Source organism: Cyanistes caeruleus, chromosome 38 (assembly GCF_971803275.1).
Source record: "Cyanistes caeruleus chromosome 38, bCyaCae1.hap1.1, whole genome shotgun sequence".
Lineage (NCBI taxonomy): Eukaryota > Metazoa > Chordata > Aves > Passeriformes > Paridae > Cyanistes > Cyanistes caeruleus.
Genome location: NC_141739.1, coordinates 1,010,198 through 1,035,108, shown reverse-complemented (window position 1 = coordinate 1,035,108; position 24,911 = coordinate 1,010,198). Strand labels below are relative to the sequence as shown.

Here is a 24,911-nt window from a genome sequence, read left to right as displayed (position 1 = left end):
GGGTGTCCCCAAAGTGCCACCACCACAGGTCTGGGGTGTCCCCAGAGTGCCACCCTGGCTCTGGATGTGTCCCCAAAGTGCTGCCATGGGTCTGGGGGTGTCCCCAAAGTGCCACCCTGGCTCTGGGGTGTCCCCAAAGTGCCACCCTGGCTCTGGATGTGTCCCCAAAGTGCCACCACAGGCCTGGGGGTGTCCCCAAAGTGCCACCCTGGCTCTGGGGTGTCCCGAGCCCCGCCCGGGGCAGAGTCCAGGGCGGTGTCCCCTGTGCCGGGTGTGTCCCCTGTGCCAGGTTTGTCACCTGTGCCAGGTGTGTCCCCTGTGCCAGGTGTGTGCCCTGTGCCAGGTTTGTCCCCTGTGCCAGGTTTGTCACCTGTGCCAGGGCAGTGTCCCCTGTGCCAGGTTTGTCCCCTGTGCCAGGTTTGTCACCTGTGCCAGGGCGGTGTCACCTGTGCCAGGTGTGTCCCCCCCCCCCCCATTCCCGTTCCGGGGGGGTCAAAGTCCGGACCCCGCCCTGGGAGGGGCCGGAACCGGGGGGGGCCCGGGCTGGGGGGGGGATGGGGGGGTATAAATGTCCCTGTGGCACTGCCACCATCACTGCCACCACCAGTGCCACCACCACTGTCACTGCCACCGCCAGTGCCACCGGTGCCACCGCCGCCATGACCTTTGTCCCCGCGCCCGGCTACCTGCCCGCCTACAACCCGGTGGGTACCCCAAAAACGGGGCTGGGGGCACCCAAACCTGGGGGGAAGGGTGGGGGGGGTCCCTGTCACCCCCCCCGGTGACACTGGGACCCCTCACGGTGACACTGGGACCCCCTGTTACCCCCCCCGGTGGCACTGTCACCCCCCCGGTGGCACTGTCACCCCCTGACGCCGCTGTCCCCCCGCAGCCCCTGCCCTACGTGGCCCCCGTGCTCGGGGGGCTCTGGCCCGGGATGGCCATTTACGTACAGGGGGTGGTGGCCCCCCAACCTGACTGGTACTGGGGACACTGGGGGACACTGGGGACACTGGGGGGGACACTGGGGGGGCTCGGGGGGACACTGGGGACACTGGGGGGACACTGGGGTGGCACTGGGGGGGCTCGGGGGGACACTGGGGACACTGGGGGGACACTGGGGGGGCACTGGGGGGGACACTGGGGGGGCACTGGGGGGGACACTGGGGGGGACACTGGGGGGGACACTGGGGGGGCACTGGGGGGGACACTGGGGGGGGCACTGGGGGGGACACTGGGGGGGCACTGGGGGGGCACTGGGGACTGGGGGGGAACTGGGGACACTGGGGACACTGGGGGGACACTGGGGGGCACTGGGGGGGCACTGGGGGCACTGGGGGCACTGGGGGGACACTGGGGACACTGGGGGGGACACTGGGGGGCACTGGGGGGGCACTGGGGGGACACTGGGGGGGCACTGGGGGGGACACTGGGGGGGACACTGGGGGGGGCACTGGGGGGGACACTGGGGGGACACTGGGGGGGACACTGGGGGGCACTGGGGGGACACTGGGGGGGCACTGGGGGGACACTGGGGGGACACTGGGGGGGCACTGGGGGGGACACTGGGGGGGCACTGGGGGGGACACTGGGGGGACACTGGGGGGGCACTGGGGGGACACTGGGGGGACACTGGGGGGGACACTGGGGGGACACTGGGGGGGCACTGGGGGGGCACTGGGGGGGCACTGGGGGCACTGGGGGGGACACTGGGGGACACTGGGGGGACACTGGGGGGGACACTGGGGGGGACACTGGGGGGACACTGGGGGGGACACTGGGGGGACACTGGGGGGGCACTGGGGGGGACACTGGGGGCACTGGGGACTGGGGGGGACACTGGGGGGGCACTGGGGGCACTGGGGGGGACTGGGGGGACTGGGGACACTGGGGGGACACTGGGGGGCACTGGGGACACTGGGGGGGCTCGGGGGGGCATTGGGGGGCACTGGGGGGCACTGGGGACACTGGGGGGGCATTGCGGGGGAACTGGGGACACTGGGGACACTGGGGGGGCACTGGGGAGTATTAGGGGGGGTACTGGGGGGGCACTGGGGGGACATTGGGGGGGCACTGGGGGGGCACTGGCTGGGGTGGGGGTCCCAGGGTGACCCTGGGGTGACCCCAAGATGTCCCCAATGTCCCCAGGCTGTGGGTGAACCTGGCTGGGATTGGGGTGCCGAGGTCACCCCGAGGTGACCCCGAGGTGACCCTGAGGGGTCTCAGGTGACCCCGAGGTGACCCCGAGGTGTCCCCAGGCTATGGGTGACCCTGAGGGGTCTCAGGTGACCCTGAGGGGTGTCAGGGTGACCCCGAGGTGTCCCCAGGCTGCGGGTGAACCTGGCGGGTCCCAGGTGACCCTGAGGGGTCTCAGGTGACCCCGAGGTGACCCCGAGGTGTCCCCAATGTCCCCAGGCTGCGGGTGAACCTGGCTGGGGTGGGGGTCCCGGGGTGACCCTGAGGGGTCTCAGGTGACCCCGAGGTGTCCCCTGTGTCCCCCGTGTCCCCAGGCTGCGGGTGAACCTGGCTGGGGTGGGGGTCCCGAGGTGACCCCGAGGTGACCCCGAGGTGACCCCGAGGTGTCCCCAATGTCCCCAGGCTGCGGGTGAACCTGGCGGCGGGCCCCGAGGACGAGGCTGACGTGGCGCTGCACCTGAACCCCCGTTTCTCCGGGGGGGTGACGGTGCTCAACAGCCGGCGCGGGGGGCGCTGGGGGGACGAGCGGCGGCGGGAGCTGCACCCCCTGTGCGCCGGGACCCCCTTCGAGATGGTCATCAGCGTCACCCCCGAGGCCTTCCGGGTACCCCGGGGGGACACAGGGGCTGGGGGTGTGCGGGGGGTGGGGTACCCCGGGACACAGGGGCTGGGGGTGCCCGGGGTGGGGGGGTTCTGGGGGGACAGGGGCTGGGGGTGCCCGGGGGGTGGGGGGGTTCTGGGGGGTACACCCGGGGGACAGGGGCTGGGGGTGCCCGGGGTGGGGGGTGTCTCTGGGGGGACAGGGGCTGGGGGTGTCCGGGGGGTGGGGGGTACCCCGGGGGGACAGGGGCTGGGGGTGTCCGGGGGGTGGGGGGTACCCCGGGGGGACAGGGGCTGGGGGTGCCTGGGGGGTGGGGGGGTTCTGGGGGGTACCCCAGGGACAGCGGCTGGGGGTGTGCGGGGTGGGGGGGTGTCCAGGGGGGGGTTTGGGGTGTCCAGGGGGGGGTTGGGGTGTTCTGGGGGGTACCCCGGGACACAGGGGCTGGGGGTGTGCGGGGGGTTGGGGTGTTCTGGGGGGTACCCCGGGACACAGGGGCTGGGGGTGTCCGGGGGGGGTTTGGGGTGTCCAGGGGGGGATTTGGGGTGTCCAGGGGGGGGTTTGGGGTGTTCTGGGGGGGTTTGGGGTGTTCTGGGGGGTACCCCGGGACAGCGGCTGGGGGTGCCCAGGGTGGGGGGTACCCCGGGACAGGGGCTGGGGGTGTCCGGAGTGGGGGGGTTCTGGGGGGGTTTGGGGTGTCCAGGGGGGTTTGGGGTGTTCTGGGGGGGGTTTGGGGTGTCTGGGGGGGGTTGGGGTGTCTCTGGGGGGGTACCCCGGGACAGGGGCTGGGGGTGTCCGGGGGGGGTGGGGGGTGTGCCCGGGGGACAGGGGCTGGGGGTGTTCGGGGGGTGGGGGTGTCTCTGGGGGGTACCCCGGGACAGCGGCTGGGGGTGCCCGGGGGGGGTTTGGGGTGTTCTGGGGGGGTTGGGGTGTTCTGGGGGGTACCCCGGGGGACAGCGGGCTGGGGGTGCCCGGCGGGTGGGGGGGTTCTGGGGGGACAGGGGGCTGGGGGTGTCTGGGGGGGGTTTGGGGTGTTCTGGGGGGGGTTTGGGGGGTCTGGGGGGGGTTTGGGGTTCTCGAGGCCGCAGTGTGGGGTCCCAGGGCTGTTTTGGGGTCCCAGGGCTGCAGTTTTGGGGTCCCAGGGCTGCAGTTTTGGGGTCCCAGGGGTGCAGTTTTGGGGTCCCAGGGCTGTTTTGGGGTCCCGGGGCTGTTTTGGGGTGCCGGGGCTGTTCTGGGGTCCCGGGGGTGCAGTTTTGGGGTCCCAGGGCAGTTTTGGGGTCCCGGGGGTGCAGTTTTGGGGTCCCAGGGGTGCAGTTTTGGGGTCCCAGGGGTGCTGTTTTGGGGTCCCGGGGGTGCAGTTTTGGGGTGCCGGGGGTGCAGTTTTGGGGTCCCCCGCAGATCCTGGTGAACGGAACGTTCTACGAGGAGTTCCCGCACCGGCTGCCCCCGGAGCAGGTGACGGCCGTGACCGTGGACGGGGACCTGCAGCTGCACTCGGCCTCGGTGCTGGGGGGAGCGGTGAGAGACCCCCAGAAACACCCCAAAACCACCCCAAAAACACCTCAAAAAACAGCCCCAAAAACACCCCAAAAACACCTCAAAAAACAGCCCCAAAACAGCCCAAAACCACCCCCAAAACACCCCCAAAACACCCCAAAAACCGCCCCAAAAACAGCCCCAAAAACAGCCCAAAAACACCCCAAAAACCAGCCCAAAAACAGCCCCAAAACTCACCTGGGACCTGCAGCTGCACTCGGCCTCGGTGCTGGGGGGAGCGGTGAGAGACCCCCCAAAACACCCCAAAAACACCTCAAAAAACCGCCCCAAAAACACCCCCAAAACAGCCCAGAAACAGCCCAAAAACACCTCAAAAAACAGCCCAAGAAACACCCCAAAAACACCCCAAAAACACCTCACAAAACAGCCCCCAAAACAGCCCAAAAACAGCCCAAAACCAGCCCAGAAACAGCCCAAAAACACCCCAAAAACAGCCCAAAAACACCCCCAAAACACCTCAAAAAACAGCCCAGAAACAGCCCAAAAACAGCCCCAAAAACACCTCAAAAAACAGCCCCCAAAACAGCCTAAAAACAGCCCAGAAACAGCCCAAAAACAGCCCCAAAAACACCCCAAAACCCGGCCCCAAAACTCACCCGGGACCTGCAGCTGCACTCGGCCTCGGTGCTGGGGGGAGCGGTGAGAGACCCCCAAAAACACCCCAAAACCACCCCAAAAACAGCCCAGAAACAGCCCAAAAACAGCCCCAAAAACACCTCAAAAAACAGCCCCCAAAACAGCCTAAAAACAGCCCAGAAACAGCCCAAAAACAGCCCCAAAAACACCCCAAAACCCGGCCCCAAAACTCACCCGGGACCTGCAGCTGCACTTGGCCTCGGTGCTGGGGGGAGCGGTGAGAGACCCCCAAAAACACCCCAAAACACCCCAAAAACACCCCAAAAACAGCCCCAAAAACAGCCCCAAAACAGCCCAAAAACAGCCCCAAAAACAGCCCCAAAAACAGCCCAAAAACAGCCCAAAAACACCCCAAAACCCGGCCCCAAAACTCACCCGGGACCTGCAGCTGCACTCGGCCTCGGTGCTGGGGGGAGCGGTGAGAGACCCCCCAAAACACCCCAAAAACAGCCCAAAAACAGCCCCAAAACACCTCAAAAAACCGCCCCAAAACACCCCAAAAACAGCCCAAAAAACAGCCCAAAAACACCCCAAACACACCCCAAACACACCCCAAAAACACCCCAAAAACCAGCCCAAAACCAGCCCAAAACCCGGCCCCAAAACTCACCCGGGACCTGCAGCTGCACTTGGCCTCGGTGCTGGGGGGAGCGGTGAGAGACCCCCAAAACCACCCCAAAAACAGCCCAAAAACACCGCAAAAAACACCCTAAAAACACCCCAAAACCAGCCCAAAACCACCCCAAAAACCACCCCAATAAAACCTAAAAAAACACCCCAAAAACACCCCAAAAACACTTCAAAAAACAGCCCCAAAAACAGCCCAAAAACAGCCCAAAACCACCCCAAGAAAATCCCAAACACCTCAAAAAACACCCCAAAACAACCCCAAAACAAGCCCAAAAAACACCCCAAAACACCCTAAAAACACCCCAAAAACTCCTCGAAAACACCCAAAAAAACACCCCAGAAAACACCCAAAAAAACACCCCAGAACACACCCAAAAAACACCTCAAAAACATCCCCAAAACACCAAAAAAACCACTCCAAAAAACACCCCAAAAACACCCCAAAAAACACCCCCAAAGCACCCTAAAAACACCCCCAAAACAGCCCAAAATCACCCCAAACCACCCCCAAAACTCCTCAAAAACCACCCCCAAAACACCCCAAAACCACTCCAAAAAACACCCCAAAAACACCCCAAAACCACCCCAAAACACCCCCAAAACACCCCAAAAACCACCCCAAAACCACCCCCAAAACACCCCAAAATCACCCCAAAACCAGCCCAAAACCACCCCCAAAGCACCCCAAAATCACCCCAAAAACCAGCCCAAAACCACTCCAAAAAACACCCCAAAATCACCCCAAAACCACCCCCAAAACCACCCCAAAACACCCCAAAACACCCCAAAACCCCCCAAAAAACACCCCAAAACACCCCAAAACCACCCCCAAAACCACCCCAAAACACCCCAAAATCCCCCAAAACCACCCCCAAAACACCCCCAAAAAACACCCCAAAACACCCCAAAACCACCCCCAAAACACCCCCAAAACACCCCAAAACCACCCCCAAACAGCCCAAAAACCACCCCAAAAACCACCCCAAAACCACCCCAAAACCACCCCCAAACACCCCACAACACCCCAAAACACCCCAAAACCACCCCCAAAACCCCCCAAAATCACCCCAAAAACCACCCCCAAAACCAGCCCCAGGAACGCCCCAAGCCCCCCCCGCACCCCAAAATTCCCCCCCGCACCCCGAAACCCGTCTGACGTCTCCCCTCCCCCCCCGCAGGCCACCTGTCCCCCGTGCGGCCCGGTGAGTCTGGGGGCTGCCCGGGGGGGTTTGGGGGTCCCCAGGTGGGTTTTGGGGACCCCCAGGTGAGTCTGGGGGCTGCCCGGGGGGGTTTGGGGGTCCCCAGGTGGGTTTGGGGGTCCCCAGGTGAGTCTGGGGGCTGCCCGGGGGGGTTTGGGGGTCCCCAGGTGGGTTTGGGGGTCCCCAGGTGGGTTTTGGGGACCCCCAGGTGAGTCTGGGGGCTGCCCGGGGGGGTTTGGGGGTCCCCAGGTGAGTCTGGGGGCTGCCCGGGGGGGTTTGGGGGTCCCCAGGTGGGTTTGGGGGTCCCCAGGTGAGTCTGGGGGCTGCCCGGGGGGGTTTGGGGGTCCCCAGGTGGGTTTGGGGGTCCCCAGGTGGGTTTTGGGGACCCCCAGGTGAGTCTGGGGGCTGCCCGGGGGGGTTTGGGGGTCCCCAGGTGAGTCTGGGGGCTGCCCGGGGGGGTTTGGGGACCCCCAGGTGGGTTTGGGGGTCCCCAGGTGAGTCTGGGGGCTGCCCGGGGGGGTTTGGGGGTCCCCAGGTGGGTTTGGAGCCCCCCAGGTGGGTTTGGGGGTCCCCAGGTGGGTTTGGGGGACCCCAGGTGGGTTTTGGGGTCCCTCAGGTGGGTTTTGGGGTCCCCAGGTGGGTTTGGAGCCCCCCAGGTGGGTTTGGGGGTCCCCAGGTGGGTTTGGGGCCCCCCCAGGTGGGTTTAGGCCCCCCCAGATGGGTTTAGGGCCCCCCCAGGTGAGTTTTGGGGTCCCCCTGAGCGCTCTGCCCCCCAGGTGGGTTTTGGGGTCCCCAGGTGGATTTTGGGGCCCCCCAGGTGGGTTTGGGGCCCCCCAGGTGGGTTTTGGGGGTCCCCAGGTGGGTTTTGGGGTACCCCAGGTGGGTTTTGGGGTTCCCCAGGTGGGTTTTGGGGTCCCCAGGTGGGTTTTAGGGACCCCCAAGGGGATTTTGGGGTCCCCAGGTGGGTTTGGAGCCCCCCAGATGGGTTTAGGACCCCCCAGGTGAGTTTTGGGGTCCCCCTGAGCGCTCTGCCCCCCAGGTGGGTTTTGGGGTCCCCAGGTGAGTTTTGGGGTCCCCCTGAGCGCTCTGCCCCCCAGGACACGCCGCAGACCATCCCATTGTACCCCAACTGTAACCTGCCGGTGAGTGGGGAGGGGTCCCCCCAAACCGAGCCCTCCCCCGGCACGGGGGTCCCGGGGGGGTCCCCCGGGTGTCCCCCCACCCCCGCTGACCCCCCCTGTGCCCCCCCAGGTGATGGAGCAGCCCCCCACCTTCCACCCGGTGAGTTTGGGGGGTCCTGGGGGGTTTGGGGGGGCTCTGAGGGTGGGGTTTGGGTTCCTGGGGGAGATTTGGGGGGGTTTGTTTATTTGGGGGGGGTCTCTCCCCTTTCTGAGCCCCCCGTTTTTGCCCCCCCCTCCCCCCAGACCGTTCCCTTCATCACCACCATCCCGGGGGGGCTGCTCCCCAAAAAAACCATCGTCATCAAGGGCTTCATCCCCCACGAGGCCAGCAGGTACTGGGGACCCCCGGACCCCTCCCCAAAACACCCCGAACCCCCAAATCCCCCCCCGAAACCCCCAATACCCCCCAAACACCCTAAATCCCCCCCAAACCCTCCCCAAAACACCCCGAACCCCCTAAATCCCCCCCAAACACCCCAAATCCACCAAACCCCCCCCAAACCCTCCCCAAACCCCCCCAAACCCTCCCCAAATCCCCCAAGCAATTCCCCAAAACCTCCCCAAAGCCCCTAAATCCCCCCCCAAAATCCCCCCAAACCCTCCCCAAATCCCCCCCAACCCCTCCCCAAACCCTCCCCAAACACCCCAAATCCCCCCAAACCCTCCCCAAACCCCCTAAATCCCCCCCCAAACACCCCAAATCCCTCCCCAAACACCCTAAACCCCTCCCCAAATCCCCCCAAATCCTCCCCAAACACCCCAAATCCCCCCCAAACCCTCCCCAACCCCTCCCCAAACACCCCAAATCCCCCCCCAAAATCCCCCAAACCCCCCCCAAACACCCCAAATCCCCCCAAAATACCCCCCCGAAACCCCCAATCCCCCCAAAATCCCCCAATCCCCCCCAAACCCTCCCCCAAACACCCTAAACACCCCAAATCCCCCCCCAAACCCCCTAAATCCCCCCCAAACCCTCCCCAAATCCCCCAAGCAATCCCCCCAAAACCCTCCCCAAACACCCCAAATCCCCCCCCAAACACCCCAAATCCCTCCCCAAACACCCTAAACCCCTCCCCAAATCCCCCCAAATCCTCCCCAAATCCCCCATAAACCCTCCCCAAACACCCCAAACAATCCCCCAAAACCCCAAATCCCTCCCCAAACACCCCAAACCTTCCCCAAACACCCCAAATCCCCCCCAAATCCCCCCCAAACGCCCCCCAAACTCCCCCCAAATCCCCCATACCCTCCCCAAACACCCCTAAACCCTCCCCAAACACCCCAAATCCCCCATACCCTCCCCAAACCCCCCAAATCCCTCCCCAAATCCCCCCAAACCCTCCCCAAACACCCCAAATCCCCCCCAAACACCACAAACACCCCAAATCCCCCCCAAATCCCCCCCAAACCCCCCCAAACCCCCCAAACCCTCCCCAAACCCCCCAAATCCTCCCCAAACCCTCCCCAAATCCCCCAAACCCTCCTCCAAAACCTCCCCAAACCCTCCCCAAACCCTCCCCCAAATCCCCCCAAAATCCACCAAAACCCCAAACCCTCCTCCAAACACCCCAAATCCCACCCCAAACACCCTAAATCCCCCCCAAATCCCTCCCCAAACACCCTAAATCCCCCCCCAAACCCCCTAAATCCCCCCCAAACACTACAAACACCCCAAATCCCCCCCAAACCCTCCCCAAACACCCCAAACCCCCCCAAACCCCTCCCCAAACCCCCCAAACCCTCCCCAAATCCCCCCCAAACCCCCCCCCAAACCCCCCAAATCCCCCCCAAACCCCCCAAATCCCCCCCAAACACCCTAAATCCCCCCCAAACCCTCCCCAACCCCTCCCCAAACACCCCAAATCCCCCCCAAACACCCCAAATCCCCCCCCAAACACCCCAAATCCCCCCCAAACCCTCCCCAACCCCTCCCCAAACACCCCAAATCCCCCCCAAACACCCCAAATCCCCCCCCAAACACCCCAAATCCCCCCCAAACCCTCCCCAACCCCTCCCCAAACACCCCAAATCCTCCCCAAATCCCCCCAAACCCTCCCCAAACACCCCAAATCCCCCCCAAAATCCCCCAAACCCCCCCCAAACCCCCCAAATCCCCCCCAAACACCACAAACACCCCAAATCCCCCCCAAATCCCCCCCCAAACCCCCCAAATCCCCCCCAAACCCCCCAAATCCCCCCCAAACCCTCCCCAAATCCCCCAAGCAATCCCCCCCAAATCCCCCCCAAACCCCCTAAATCCCCCCCCAAACACCCCAAATCCCTCCCCAAACACCCTAAACCCCTCCCCAAATCCCCCCAAATCCTCCCCAAACACCCCAAATCCCCCCCCAAACACCCCAAATCCCCCCCGAACCCCCCCAGGTTCCACATCAACCTGCGTGCGGGCCCTGGCGGGGACGTGATGCTGCACATGAACCCCCGGATGGACGAGGGGGACGTGGTGGTCCGGAACTCCCAGCTGGGGGGCAGCTGGGGCCGCGAGGAGCGCGAGCTGCCCGGCCCCAGCCCCTTCCAGCGCGGCGCCTACTTCGATGTGAGCTGGGGAGGGGGTCCTGGGGCTCCTGGGGGGATTTTGGGGGGGATTTGGGGTGCTCAGAGGGGGTTTTGGGGATCCCTGTTGGCTCCTGGGGCTCCTGGGGGGATTTTGGGGGGGGATTTGGGGTGCTCAGAGGGGGTTTTGGGGATCCCTGTTGGCTCCTGGGGCTCCTGGGGGGATTTTGGGGGGGGATTTGGGGTGCTCAGAGGGGGTTTTGGGGATCTGGGAGGGGTCCTGGGGGTCCTGGGGGAATTTTGAGGGGGATTTTGGGGTGCTCAGAGAGGGTTTGGGGGTCCCTGTTGGCTCCTGGGGGGATTTTGGGGGGGATTTTGGGTGCTCAGAGGGGGTTTGGGGATCTGGGAGGGGTCCTGGGGGTCCTGGGGGGATTTTGGGGGGAATTTGGGGTGCTCAGAGGGGGTTTTGGGGATCTGGGAGGGCTCCTGGGGGTCCTGGGGGGATTTTGGGGGGGAGCAGGGTGGGATTTGGCGTCCTCAGAGGGGTTTGGGGATCCCTGTTGGCTCTGTGTGGATTTTGGGGGAGCCGGGTCGGGAAGCAGGGCGGGATTTGGGGTGTGGGGAGTGGGGTTTGGGGGTCTCCGGGGGGACTTTGGGGGTCTCCGGGGTGACAGCCCCCATCCTGTCCCCCTCCAGCTGTCGATCCGCTGTGGGAACCATCGGTTCAAGGTGTTTGCCGAGGGGCAGCCGCTCTTCGAGTTCCAGCACCGGGCGCCAGCCGGGCCCCACGTGGACGTGCTGGAGATCGAGGGCGATGTGGTCCTGTCCTTCGTCCATTTCTGACCCACAAATCTCCTTTAACCGCCCCATAACTGCCCCATAACGGCCCCATAACAAAGGCCTTGCGACCGCCCCGGAACAGCCCCCAAGTGCCCCCCTCAATTGTCCCCCCCCAGCCGTGCTCTCCCAACACTGACCCGAATAAAAGCTGTTCCTGCTCCAGCTCGGGAGATTTGAGGGGAAAATGGGTGGGAAAGGTGAGGGGAAAAGAGGGAAAAGTGAGGAAAATGTGAGGGAAGAAAAGGATGGGAAACGTGAGGGGAAAAGACAAATGTGAGGGGAGAAAAAGGGCGGGAAACGTGAGGGGAGAAAAGGGCGGGAAGCGTGAGGGGAGAAAAGGGTGAGAAATGTGAGGGGAAAAGACAAATGTGAGGGGAGAAAAAGGGCGGGAAACGTGAGGGGAGAAAAGGGCGGGAAAACGTGAGGGGAGAAAAGGGTGAGAAATGTGAGGGGAAAAGACAAATGTGAGGGGAGAAAAAGAGCGGGAAAACGTGAGGGGAAAAGACAAACCTGAGGGGAGAAAAGAGCAGGAAACGTGAGGGGAGAAAAGAGCGGGAATCGTGAGGGGAGAAACGTGAGGGGAGAAAAGGGCGGGAAACATGAGGGGAGAAGAGTGAGAAACGTGACCCTCCAGGATGTCCCTGCGGGCCCCCAAAAACCACCTGGGATCCCTCAAAACTGTGCAGGATCTCCCTGGCTCGTTACTGCCCCCTCCATTGCCTGCCCAGTTTGTCCCAGTCCCTCCCAGTCCCTCCCAGTCCTTCCCCTCCATTTCGCCCAGTCCGGGACGCGGCCGGCACTGGGAGGGGGCGTGGTTATGGTGGAGGGCGTGACCGGGATACGCGTACGTCACCCCGCTGTGTGGGCGTGGCCTGGGAGCGCCGTGAACAGGAAGAGGCGGTGGCGTCACTTCCGGGAGAGCGGCGAACATGGCGCTGTTCGAGCAGATGCGGGCCAACGTGGGGAAGCTGCTGCGGGGCATCGACCGGTACTGGGAGCACTGGGAGGGACTGGGAAGGGGTTCGGGAGAGGACTGGGGGGATCGCAGGGGTGTCACGGGCCCGCTCACCTGCACAGGTACAACCCCGAGAACCTGGCCACCCTGGAGCGCTACGTGGAGACGCAGGCCAAGGAGAACGCCTACGACCTGGAGGCCAACCTGGCCGTGCTGAAGCTGTGAGGGCTCCGGGGGGGCTCGGGGGAGGGAGGTTTGGGGGTCCCCCGTCCCCCAGCCCCCTCACCTGGGCTCCTCACCTGTGCAGGTACCAGTTCAACCCCGCCTTCTTCCAGACGGGGGTGACGGCGCAGATCCTGCTCAAGGCGCTCACCAACCTTCCCCACACCGACTTCACCCTCTGCAAGTGCATGATCGACCAGGCACACGTATCCCGGGCGGGGAATTCCTGGGGAGCGCCCCCTTTCCGTGGGGAACCCCCTGGAAAACACCCCCCCTGTTCCATGGGGAACCCCCTGGAAAACACCCCCCCTGTTCCATGGGGAACCCCCCCTTTCCGTGGGGAACCCCCTGGAAAACACCCCTATTCCATGGGGACCCCCCTCAATTCCAGGGGGAATCCCCTGGAAAACCCCCCCTACTCCATGGGGACCCCCCTCAGTTCCATGGGGACCCCCCCAATTCCATGGGGACCCCCCTCAGTTCCATGGGGACCCCCCTCAGTTCCATGGGGAACCCCCCAATTCCAGCGGGAATCCCATGGGGAACCCCCAGTTCCATTTGGAATTTGGATTCCATGGGAAACCCCCCCAATTCCATTTGGGATCCCCCAAGGAACCCCCCCAATTCCATGGGAAACCCCTCAATTCCATGGGGAACCCCCCCCCAATTCCATGGGAACCCCCAATTCCATGGGAACCCCCAGTTCCATGGGGAACCCCCCCAATTCCATGGGGAACCCCCCCCAATTCCATGGGAAACCCCCCCAATTCCATTTGGGATCCCCCAACGAACCCCCCCAATTCCATGGGGAACCCCCCCCAATTCCATGGGAACCCCCAATTCCATGGGGAACCCCCCCCAATTCCATGGGAACCCCCTCAGTTCCATGGGGAACCCCCAGTTCCATGGGGAACCCCCTCAGTTCCATGGGAAACCCCCCCAATTCCATTTGGGATCCCCCAAGGAACCACCCCAATTCCATGGGAACCCCCAATTCCATGGGGAACCCCCCTCAATTCCATGGGGAACCCCCAATTCCATGGGGAACCCCCCAATTCCATGGGGACCCCCCCCAATTCCATGGGAACCCCCAGTTCCATGGGGAACCCCCCAATTCCAGAGGGAATCCCCCCCCCCCCCATTTTTCCAGCTCCACATCCACTCCAGAGGGTGATGAAGCCGCATTTTCCTGGATTTGGGAATTTTGGGGGGGGGGGGGGGATGATTTTGGGGGTGAAACCCTTGGGAACTTCCCCAATCTCATAGGGACCCCCAAATCCCATAAGGACCCCTCCAAAATTCCATAGGGACCCCCCTTTTCCCTGCCCCACACCTCTCAGTCCCACCTCAGAGAGGTCAAATCTGACCTTCCTTCCCTCAAAATCCCCCCAAAACCTGGATTTTGGGGCTGGGAGAGGGGAGATTTTTGGGGTTCAGCCGAGGGGGCTGCCCCTTTTCTTCTGGAATTTTCCCTTGACCCCCCCCAAAACCTCAGCAAGAGGAGCGGCCGATCCGGCAGATCCTGTACCTGGGGGAGCTGCTGGAGACCTGCCACTTCCAATCCTTCTGGGTGAGTCCCCCCCTCCCCAAATAAAAACTCGTGAGGGGGTCCCCAAAACCCGTCGAGACACGGGGGGAACCCCCCTAAATGTGGGGCTGACCCCCGGAATTCCGGCAGCAAGCGCTGGATGAGAACATGGAGCTGCTGGAGGGGATCACCGGCTTCGAGGACTCCGTCAGGAAATGTGAGGAGGGGTCTGGGGAGGGTTTGGGGGGGTCTGGGGAGGGTTTGGGGGGGTCTGGGGAGGGTTTGAGGGGTCTGGGGAGGGTTTGGGGGGGTCTGGGGAGGGTTTGGGGGAGTCTGGGGAGGGTTTGAGGGGGTCTGGGGAGGGTTTGAGGGGTCTGGGGAGGGTTTGGGGGGCTCTGGGGAGGGTTTGGAGGGGTCTGGGGAGGGTTTGGGGGGTCTGGGGAGGGTTTGGGGGGCTCTGGGGAGGGTTTGGGGGGGTCTGGGGAGGGTTTGGGGGGGTCTGGGGAGGGTTTGGGGGGGTCTTGGGAGGGTTTGGGGGGGTCTGGGGAGGGTTTGAGGGGTCTGGGGAGGGTTTGGGGGGGTCTGGGGAGGGTTTGGGGGGGGTCTGGGGAGGGTTTGAGGGGGTCTGGGGAGGGTTTGAGGGGTCTGGGGAGGGTTTGGGGGGCTCTGGGGAGGGTTTGGAGGGGTCTGGGGAGGGTTTGGGGGGTCTGGGGAGGGTTTGGGGGGCTCTGGGGAGGGTTTGGGGGGGTCTGGGGAGGGTTTGAGGGGTCTGGGGAGGGTTTGGGGGGGTCTGGGGAGGGTTTGGGGGGGTCTGGGGAGGGTTTGGGGGGTCTGGGGAGGGTCTGGGGGGGGGTTTGAGGGGTCTGGGGAGGGTTTGAGGGGTCTGGGGAGGGTTTGGGGGGGTCTGGGGAGGGATCCTGGAAGGGTTTGGGGGGGCTTGGAGGGGATCTTGGGAGGGTTTGGGGGTTCTGGGTTTTGTTAAGGGGTTGTTGGAGGAAGCTGGGGTTGGTTCAGGTGGGATTTGAGGGTCCCTGAGGGGGTTCTGGGGGGAGTTGGGGTATCCCAGAGAAGATTTGTGGGATTCTGGGGGGAATTTGAGGGTCCTTGAGGGGGTTTTGGGGGTTTAGAGGGGTCCTGGGGGGAATTTGGGTATTCCAGAGAGGATTTATGGGATTCTGGGTGTGTTTTGGGGGGAATTTGAGAATTCCTGAGGGGTTTTTTTGGGTTTAGAGGGGTTCTGGGGAGAATTGGGGTATCCCAGTGAGGATTTGTGGGATTCTGGGTGTGTTTTGGGGGGAATTTGAGGGTCCCTGAGGGGGTTTTGGAGGTACAGAGGGGTCCTGGGGGGAATTGGGGTATCCCAGGGAGGATTTATGAGATTCTGGGGGTGTTTTGGGAGGAATTTAAGAATTCCTGAGGGAGTTTTGGGGGTTTAGAGGGGTCCGGGGGGGAATTTGGGTATCCCAGGGAGGATTTGTGGGGTTCTGGGGAGGTACCAGAGGATTCTGGGGGTGTTTTGGGGGTTCTGGACAGTTTTGGGGGGCTCAGTGACACCGTGGGGATCCTCCCCAGTCATTTGCCACGTGGTGGGGATCACGTACCAGCACATCGACCGCTGGCTGCTCGCCGAGATGCTGGGGGACCTCTCAGGTGAGGGGGCCTGGGGGGTCCTGGACGGGGTTTTGGGGTGTCCCAGGTGGAAATTGGGTTCTGGAGGGAGTTTGGGGAGGGTCCTGAGGGGGTTTGGGGGGATCTTACAGAGGGTTTGGGAGGTCTTGCTGGGATACAGGGGGTTTGGGGGGGATTTTGGGGGTCCCTAGGGGGTTGTCTGAGCTCCTCAGACCCTGCTGTGCCCCCCCAGAGTCGCAGCTGCGGGTGTGGATGAGCAAATACGGGTGGACAGAGCCAGAGCCAGGACGGATCCTGATCTCCAACCAGGAGGAGAACATCAAACCCAAGAACATCGTGGAAAAGATCGACTTTGACAGTGGGTTGGGGGTCCTGGCGGGGGGTCGGGGTAGCCTGGCAGGAGTTCAGGGAAGTTTTGGAGGAGTCCTGAGGGGGGTTTGGGAAGTATTACAACGATATGAGGCGATCCCAGGAGATTTTGGGGGTCTTGGGGAGGTGCAGAGGGGCCCTGGAGGAGATTTGTGGCATCTTGAGAGGGTTGGGGGCAGTACAGGAGGGTCCTGGGGGTGTCCTGAGGAGTTTTGGGTAGGTTTTGTGAGTCTGGGGAGGGATACAGGAGAGGCCCAGGGGTGTCTGAGGGAGCTTGGAAGTAGAAGGGCGTCCCGGACCCCCCCTCAGTTCACCTGTTTTATCTCACAGGTGTGTCCAGCATCATGGCCTCATCTCTCTGAGACCCCCCAGAACCGACCCTTCAACACCAGCCCCCCAGTTCCAACCCCCCAACCCAGTTTAACCAGTAAAGAGGCTCCAACGCGGGACTGGCCTCATTCCTGGGGGTCGCCAAAATGGAGGGGGGGCGCCTGAGGGGAGGTGGGCGGGGCTTTGGGGGTGGGCGGGGCATCGGTGGAGCCTATGGGGAGGTGGGCGGGGGCTTGGGGGCGATGGGCGGGGCCTCAGCGACATCTATGAGGAAGTGGGCGGGGCTTTTGGGGGACGGTGGGCGAGGCCTCAGGAGCGCCTGAAGGGATGCGGGCGGGGCCTCGGCGACGCCTATGAAAAAGTAGGCGTGGCTTGGGCGGCTGGGGGGCGTGGCCTCGGTGGCGCCTGAGGGCAGAGGGCGGGGCTCTGCCTCGCCCGTGCGCGCGCGGCGCGGTGGGCGGGGCCTCGGGCGCGGCGCCTGCGCAGTTCGGGTGCGGGGGGGGGGGAACGATTCGGGTCCGTGTCGCTGGCGCGTCCTCCGCCTGTCGCGACATCAGGGCGGCGATAATGGTGGATTACCATAGCGCGGGGCAGCCCCACCCGTACGGCGGGAACGGGCCCGGTCCCAATGGCGACTACATGGCCCAGGAGGACGATTGGGATCGGGATCTGCTCCTGGACCCCGCCTGGGAGAAACAGCAACGCAAGGTGGGGGGTGCTGGGGGGTCACTGGGGGGGGGGAGGGAATCGTGAGGGGGTTGGGAGGGGCTCAGGGGCTCCTGAGGGGGTTTCAGAGTCGGAGGGGTCCCCTCGAGGTTTCCTGAGGGTTTTGAGGGGTCCCAGAGGCGTCAGAGCGGGGCAGGGGGAGCTGGGCGGTCCGTGAGGGGATCCATGAGGGATCGGGGGGTGTCTGAGAGATCCCTGAGGGGATTCGGGTCTGAGGGAGACTCTTTGAGGGGTTCTGGGGGTCGCTGAGGGGGTTCATGAGGGGTCCGAGCCCGGCACGGGGAGATTTGGGGGGCCTGAGGGCTCCTTGAGGAGACTGGGGGGGCTCTGAGGGGCTCCGGGGGGCTCTGAGGGGGTCCAGGGGCCTCCCAGCCCGGGCCGGGGGAGTCTGAGGGGTGTCAGGACCTTCTGAGGGGTCCCTGAGGAGGCTGGGCGGGCTCCCCGAAAGATCCGAGCCGGGATCTGAGGGGAATCAGGACTTTTTTGGGGTCCCTGAGCGGGATCAGAGCTGGAGGAGCCCCCTTAATTCTGTGTGGGGACACTTTGGGGACCCTCAGGGCTGTGTTTTGGGGTGGGGGGGATACGACACCTGAGGGACCCTAGGGGTGAGGGGTGGGGGTCCCCCCAGGGCTGTTCTCGGGGGGTCTCCCGTGCTGGGCGAGGGGAAATAAGGAGAAATAAAAGGCGGACAGCACAATTTGAGCGGATCCCCAGGGATTTTCCCTGGTTCCGGGGGGGGCTCCGCAGGGTCCCCCCCCCTTCCCCGCTCCATTCCGGCTGGAGAAGCTTCCGGAGAGCTTCGGGACGGGATAAAGGGCACTGGGCAAAGGGGGATCCGCCGGGATCCGCCGCATTCCCGGGGGATCGGGAATGGGGGGGGGTCCCTGGATCGTCCCCACACCCAAAACCCGGGAGCCTCCGGCGTGGGAACCGCCGGGAGCTGGGAGGGGCTGGCCCGGAATTCCGAGCGGGCGCCGGAGTGTTCCGGGTTAATCAGTGGAGACGGGCGGAATTCCGGCACTTTGGGGTGAATTCCCTCGGTTTGGGGCGGAATTCCGGCACTTTGGGGTGAATTCCGGCACTTTGGGGTGAATTCCGGCACTTTGGGGTGAATTCCGGCACTTTGGGGTGAATTCCCTCGGTTTGGGGCGGAATTCCGGCACTTTGGGGCGAATTCCCCCGGTTTGGGCTGAATTCCGGCACTTTGGGGTGAATTCCCTCGGTTTGGGGCGGAATTCCGGCACTTTGGGGCGAATTCCCTCGGTTTGGGGTGAATTCTCTCGGTTTGGGCTGAATTCCTTCAGTTTGAGGTGTATTCCCTCACTTTGGGTTGAATTCTCTCAGTTTGGGGTGAATTCCGGCAGTTTGGATTGAATTCTCTCGGTTTAGGGTGAATTCCGGCAGTTTGAGGTGAATTCCCTCAGTTTGGGGTGAATTCCGGCAGTTTGAGGTGAATTCCGGCAGTTTGGGGTGAATTCCTTCAGTTTGGGGTGAATTCCCTCAGTTTGAGGTGAATTCCCTCAGTTTGGGGTGAATTCCCTCAGTTCCAGGTTTCATCCCCTCACTTTGGGGTTTCATCCCCTCAGTTTGAGGTGAATTCCCTCAGTTTGAGGTGAATTCCCTCAGTTTGAGGTTTCATCCCCTCAGTTTGGGGTTTCATTCCCTCAGTTTGAGGTGAATTCTCTCAGTTTGAGGTGAATTCCCTCAGTTTGGGTTGAATTCCCTCAGTTTGGGGTGAATTCCCTCAGTTTGAGGTGAATTCCCTCAGTTTGAGGTTTCATCCCCTCAGTTTGAGGTTTCATTCCCTCAGTTTGAGGTTTCATTCCCTCAGTTTGGGTTGAATTCCCCCAGTTTTGTGTTGAATTCCCTCAGTTTTGGGTTGAATTCCCTCAGTTTTGGTTGAATTCCCGCAGTTTTGGGTGAATTCCCGCAGTTCCAAGTTTCATTCCCCAAGTTCTGCCTTGAGTTCCCTGAGTTTTGCCTTCAGTTCCTGTCAGCCTCTTGAATTCCCTGAGTTTTGAGGTGAATTCCCTCAGGTTCCGGTTCATTTATTAATTCACATTTGAGCTCTGTGTGTTTTATCTTTAATCCCCTCACTTTGGGTTGAATTCCCTCAGTTTGGGGACGACTTCCCTGAATTTTGGGTGAATTTCCTCAGTTTGGGGTTAACTCCCCTCAGTTTCGGGATATTTGGGGTGGGATCCCCTGGATCCCTCGGTCACCTCGGGATCGGGAATGCTGGGCTCCGTTGCCATGGTTACCTGCCATTTTCAGCTTTAATTTGGCTAAATTGGATTATTTTTGGCACAGGAAGTGCAGGATGAGCTTCCTCCTCCTCTTCCTCCTCCTCTTCCTCCCATTCCCGGCGCTTCCCACTCCTCTCCCACGTTTCCCACCCTTCTCCTGTTGCTTCCCACGGCGTCTCGGCCCGGAATTTTAATATTTTTCCCGTGGGTTTGCCAGGATTTGGGGAGTTAATTAGGCGTTAATGAGCGGCCTTTAGGAAATCGGTCCTTGCCGTCATTTTTCTGGGAATTTGGGAATCGCGGGTGGCTCAGAGGGAGGCTCCTGGATCCGCTTTTCCCCGGGAATTCCTGGATTTAACCGCCGGAATCCCCAATATCCCAAAGCCCCCTTGGGTGGGGAAGGGGCTGTTCCCACCGGGAACTCGGCTTGGCCCCAGGGATTGGCTCTGGAATTCTCTGGAATTCCAGCAATGCGGCCAGAGCAGCGGGAGAGCAGCGGGAACAGCGTGTCCTTCCTCCCTCCTCTTCCTCCTCCTCCCTCCCCAGTTTTTTTTTACCCTGAACAGGTGTTTTTCCTCCCAAAACCTCCTGTCCTGGGAATGAAACTCCCAAAAATCCTCGAGGTTCCATCCTGGATCCATCAGGAGCCCCTGACCGTCTCCTGCAGGGATAATTCCTCCCTCTGCTCCTTGTTTCTGCTGATGTTTCCCCATTTTTCCCACTTTTCTGGAAGAGTTTTCCAGCTCCTGCCGTGTCCTGCCTCAAAAATCTCAGGATTTTGGGTTTAGGAGCGATTTTTTGGGGGAAAAAATCCGGGAATCTCTTCCTCCTCCTCCCTCCACACGATTTTTTTTACCCTGAACAGGTGTTTTTCCTCCCAAAACCTCCTGTCCTGGGACTCAAAACTCCCAAAAATCCTCGAGGTTCCATCCTGGATCCATCAGGAGCCCCTGACCATCTCCTGCAGGGATAATTCCTCCCTCTGCTCCTTGTTTCTGCTGATTTTTCCCACTTTTCTGGAAGAGTTTTCCAGCTCCTGCCGTTTCCTGCCTCAAAAATCTCAGGATTTTGGGTTTAGGAGCGATTTTTTGGGGGAAAAAATCCGGGAATCTCTTCTTCCTCCTCCTCCCTTGAAGTTTTTTTTTACCCTGAACAGGTGTTTTTCCTCCCAAAACCTCCTGTCCTGGGACTCAAACTCCCAAAAATCCTCGAGGTTCCATCCTGGATCCATCAGGGACCATCTCCTGCAGGGATAATTCCTCCCTCTGCTCCTTGTTTCTGCTGATTTTTCCCCATTTTTCCCACTTTTCTGGAAGAGTTTTCCAGCTCCTGCCGTGTCCTGCCTCAAAAATCTCAGGATTTTGGGTTTAGGAGCGATTTTTTGGGGAAAAAATCCAGGAATCTCTTCCTCCTCCTCCTCCCTTGTAGTTTTTTTACCCTGAACAGGTGTTTTTCCTCCCAAAACCTCCTGTCCTGGGACTCAAAACACCCAAAAATCCTCGAGGTTCCATCCTGGATGCATCAGGAGCCCCTGACCATCTCCTGCAGGGATAATTCCTCCCTCTGCTCCTTCTTTCTGCTGATTTTTCCCACTTTTCTGGAAGAGTTTTCCACCTCCTGCTGTGTCCTGCCTCAAAAATCTCAGGATTTTGGGTTTAGGAGCGATTTTTTGGGGGAAAAAATCCGGGAATCTCTTCCTCCTCCTCCCTTGAAGTTTTTTTTACCCTGAACAGGTGTTTTTCCTCCCAAAACCGCCTGTCCTGGGACTCAAAACTCCCAAAAATCCTCGAGGTTCCATCCTGGATCCATCAGGAGCCCCTGACCATCTCCTGCAGGGATAATTCCTCCCTCTGCTCCTTGTTTCTGCTGATGTTTCCCCATTTTTCCCACTTTTCTGGAAGAGTTTTCCACCTCCTGCCGTTTCCTGCCTCAAAAATCTCAGGATTTTGGGTTTAGGATCGATTTTTTGGGGAAAAAATCCAGGAATCTCTTCCTCCTCCTCCTCCCTTGTAGTTTTTTTACCCTGAACAGGTGTTTTTCCTCCCAAAACCTCCTGTCCTGGGACTCAAAACTCCCAAAAATCCTCGAGGTTCCATCCTGGATCCATCAGGGACCATCTCCTGCAGGGATAATTCCTCCCTCTGCTCCTTGTTTCTGCTGATGTTTCCCCATTTTTCCCACTTTTCTGGAAGAGTTTTCCAGCTCCTGCCGTGTCCTGCCCCAAAAATCTCAGGATTTTGGGTTTAGGAGCGATTTTTTGGGGGAAAAATCCGGGAATTTCTTCCTCCTCCTCCCTCCACATGAATTTTTTTACCCTGAACAGGTGTTTTTCCTCCCAAAACCTCCTGTCCTGGGACTCAAAACTCCCAAAAATCCTCGAGGTTCCATCCTGGATCCATCAGGAGCCCCTGACCATCTCCTGCAGGGATAATTCCTCCCTCTGCTCCTTCTTTCTGCTGATTTTTCCCCATTTTTCCCACTTTTCTGGAAGAGTTTTCCAGCTCCTGCCGTGTCCTGCCTCAAAAATCTCAGGATTTTGGGTTTAGGAGCGATTTTTTGGGGGAAAAATCCGGGAATCTCTTCCTCCTCCTCCTCCCTTGTAGTTTTTTTACCCTGAACAGGTGTTTTTCCTCCCAAAACCTCCTGTCCTGGGACTCAAAACTCCCAAAAATCCTCGAGGTTCCATCCTGGATCCATCAGGGACCATCTCCTGCAGGGATAATTCCTCCCTCTGCTCCTTGTTTCTGCTGATGTTTCCCCATTTTTCCCACTTTTCTGGAAGAGTTTTCCAGCTCCTGCCGTGTCCTGCCTCAAAAATCTCAGGATTTTGGGTTTAGGAGCGATTTTTTGGGGAAAAAATCCGGGAATCTCTTCCTCCTCCTCCCTCCACACGATTTTTTTTACCCTGAACAGGTGTTTTTCCTCCCAAAACCTCCTGTCCTGGGACTCAAAACTCCCAAAAATCCTCGAGGTTCCATCCTGGATCCATCAGGGACCATCTCCTGCAGGGATAATTCCTCCCTCTGCTCCTTGTTTCTGCTGATTTTTCCCCATTTTTCCCACTTTTCTGGAAGAGTTTTCCAGCTCCTGCCGTGTCCTGCCCCAAAAATCTCAGGATTTTGGGTTTAGGAGCGATTTTTTGGGGAAAAAATCCAGGAATCTCTTCCTCCTCCTCCTCCCTTGTAGTTTTTTTACCCTGAACAGGTGTTTTTCCTCCCAAAACCTCCTGTCCTGGGACTCAAAAGTCCCAAAAATCCTCGAGGTTCCATCCTGGATCCATCAGGAGCCCCTGACCATCTCCTGCAGGGATAATTCCTCCCTCTGCTCCTTCTTTCTGCTGATTTTTCCCCATTTTTCCCACTTTTCTGGAAGAGTTTTCCAGCTCCTGCCGTGTCCTGCCTCAAAAATCTCAGGATTTTGGGTTTAGGAGCGATTTTTTGGGGGAAGAAATCCGGGAATCTGTTCAAGCTGGGTTTGAAGGGGTTGTTTTAACCTGGAAAATCTCCCCAAATTCTCGTTTTTTTGGGAATATTCGGGGGTGTTGCCACACCCCGGGCGAGGCTTTGCCTGCTCATCCCCCCTGGAATGCGACAACGCCCTGAGCCACCTGCGGATCTTCCCCCAAAAATAAAAAAACAACCTCACAAAACTCAATTTATCAAATCCCACCTGAAATTCACCGCTTTATTCCCCCCAAAAAATAAAAATAAAAATAAAAATATCCCAGCCCTGAACCCAATAAGGGCAAGGAATGAGGAGAATTCCGAGCTCGGGCCTCCCCCGGGAGCGAAATGCGACAGAAAACATCCGAAAAAACAACAGCAAAAATATTCCAGAGGGAGGGGAAAAAGCGGGAATGGGCTGGGATGAGGTGAGTGACAGGGATGGGAGGAGGCACCACCCAAAAAAATCCTTCATTGCTGCTCTTTTCATCGTTTTTTGTAGTTTTATCCAATTATTAGTGATCTTTTTCCCACAAATTTTGCTCGTTTTTCACCAAAGTTTGTTCATGTCCTTCAAATTTTGATAATTTCCTTCAAATTTTGCTCATTTTCTCCCAAATTTTGATCATTTTCCCCCAAATTTTGCTCATTTTCCCCCAAATTTTGCTAATTTCCTTCAAGTTTTGCTCATTTCCCCCCAAATTTTGCTCATTTCCTCCAAATTTTGTTAATTTCCCCCCAAATTTTGTTCATTTCCCCCAAGTTTTGCTCATTTTCTCCCAAATTCTGCTCATTTTCCCCCAAATTTTGCTCATTTTCCCCCAAATTCTGCTCATTTTCTCCTAAATTTTGTTCATTTTGACCAAATTTTGCTCTTTTTCCCCAAATTTTGCTCATTTTCCCCCAAATTTTGCTCATTTTCTCCAAATTTTCCTCATTTCCCCCAAATTTTCCTCATTTCCCCCCAAATTTTCCTCATTTTCCCCCAAATTTTGTTCATTTCCTTCAAATTTTCCTCATTTCCCCCAAATTTTCCTCATTTCCCCCAAATTTTCCTCATTTCCCCAAATTTTCCTCATTTTCCCCAAATTTTCCTCATTTTCCCAAATTTTCCTCATTTCCCCAAATTTTCCTCATTTCCCCCAAATTTTCCTCATTTTCCCCCAAATTTTCCTCATTTTCCCCCAAATTTTTCTCATTTTCCCCAAATTTTCCTCATTTCCCCCCAAATTTTCCTCATATTCCCCTAAATTTTCCTCATTTTCTCCCAAATTTTCCTCATTTCCCCCCAAATTTTCCTCATTTCCCCAAATTTTCCTCATTTTCCCCCAAATTTTGCTCATTTTCCACCAAATTTTGTTCATTTTGACCAAATTTTCCTCATTTTCCCCCAAATTTTCCTCATTTCCCCCAAATTTTCCTCATTTCCCCCAAATTTTCCTCATTTTCCCCCAAATTTTCCTCATTTTCCCCCAAATTTTCCTCATTTTCCCCCAAATTTTCCTCATTTTCCCCCAAATTTTCCTCATTTCCCCCCAAATTTTGCTCATTTTCCACCAAATTTTGCTCATTTTCCCCCAAATTTTCCTCATTTTCCCCCAAATTTTCCTCATTTTCCCCCAAATTTTGCTCATTTTCTCCCAAATTTTCCTCATTTCCCCCCAAATTTTCCTCATTTCCCCCAAATTTTCCTCATTTTCCCAAATTTTCCTCATTTTCCCCAAATTTTCCTCATTCCCCCCAAATTTTCCTCATTTTTCCCAGATTTTCCTCAATTTCCCAGATTTTTTTTCATTTTCCCCAAGCTTCCAATACTTTTTTTCCTCATTTTTCTCATTTCTGGGTGATTTTTCCTCATTTTTTCACCTCTTTCCCTGTTTTTTCCCCAAATTTTTGGCAGCTCCTGGTGGATTTTGGGTCGTTTTCCTCATTTTTTCCTCTTTTCCCCCCTTTTTTTCCCCCTCTCTCTCCCTCCCGGACAAGCGGGCGCCTCGTTAATTATGTTAATTATTCAAATGATGTTAATTAACCCCCACTAACGAGCCCTGGGGAACGCCTGGATGGGTTTTTTATTCCCTCTGGAATTTTCATTTTTAACGGGAATTTTGGCGAATT

The 24,911-nt window shown here is 59.3% G+C and overlaps 3 protein-coding genes across 7 annotated transcripts in view; all 3 read left to right on the top strand.

The window, feature by feature from the left end:
* The first annotated feature begins 551 nt into the window (after positions 1 to 551).
* Positions 552 to 11,510, top strand: LGALS4 (galectin 4). The gene is made up of 10 exons (XM_086871915.1): positions 552 to 704; positions 893 to 981; positions 2,599 to 2,800; positions 4,193 to 4,312; positions 6,796 to 6,819; positions 7,914 to 7,958; positions 8,068 to 8,097; positions 8,241 to 8,329; positions 10,380 to 10,551; positions 11,205 to 11,510. The coding sequence occupies exons 1-10, from the start codon at positions 555 to 557 to the stop codon at positions 11,349 to 11,351; spliced, it is 1,068 nt and encodes a 355-aa protein (XP_086728041.1). The 5' UTR covers positions 552 to 554; the 3' UTR covers positions 11,352 to 11,510.
* A 684-nt stretch (positions 11,511 to 12,194) lies between these two features.
* Positions 12,195 to 16,498, top strand: EIF3K (eukaryotic translation initiation factor 3 subunit K). The gene is made up of 8 exons (XM_086871916.1): positions 12,195 to 12,336; positions 12,426 to 12,524; positions 12,611 to 12,731; positions 14,021 to 14,095; positions 14,204 to 14,270; positions 15,626 to 15,703; positions 15,915 to 16,040; positions 16,382 to 16,498. Exons 1-8 carry the CDS (start codon positions 12,278 to 12,280, stop codon positions 16,411 to 16,413), a joined length of 657 nt encoding a protein of 218 aa, XP_086728042.1. The 5' UTR covers positions 12,195 to 12,277; the 3' UTR covers positions 16,414 to 16,498.
* Positions 16,499 to 16,801: 303 nt separating this feature from the next.
* ACTN4 (actinin alpha 4) overlaps positions 16,802 to 24,911 on the top strand; it is a 53,484-nt gene continuing 45,374 nt past the window's right edge. For all 5 annotated transcript variants that reach the window (XM_086872104.1, XM_086872101.1, XM_086872103.1 and 2 more), the window contains exon 1: positions 16,802 to 17,089. In XM_086872104.1, the coding sequence (XP_086728230.1) occupies positions 16,949 to 17,089 (141 nt within the window). In that variant the 5' untranslated portion in view covers positions 16,802 to 16,948. The remainder of the gene's footprint in view (positions 17,090 to 24,911) is intronic.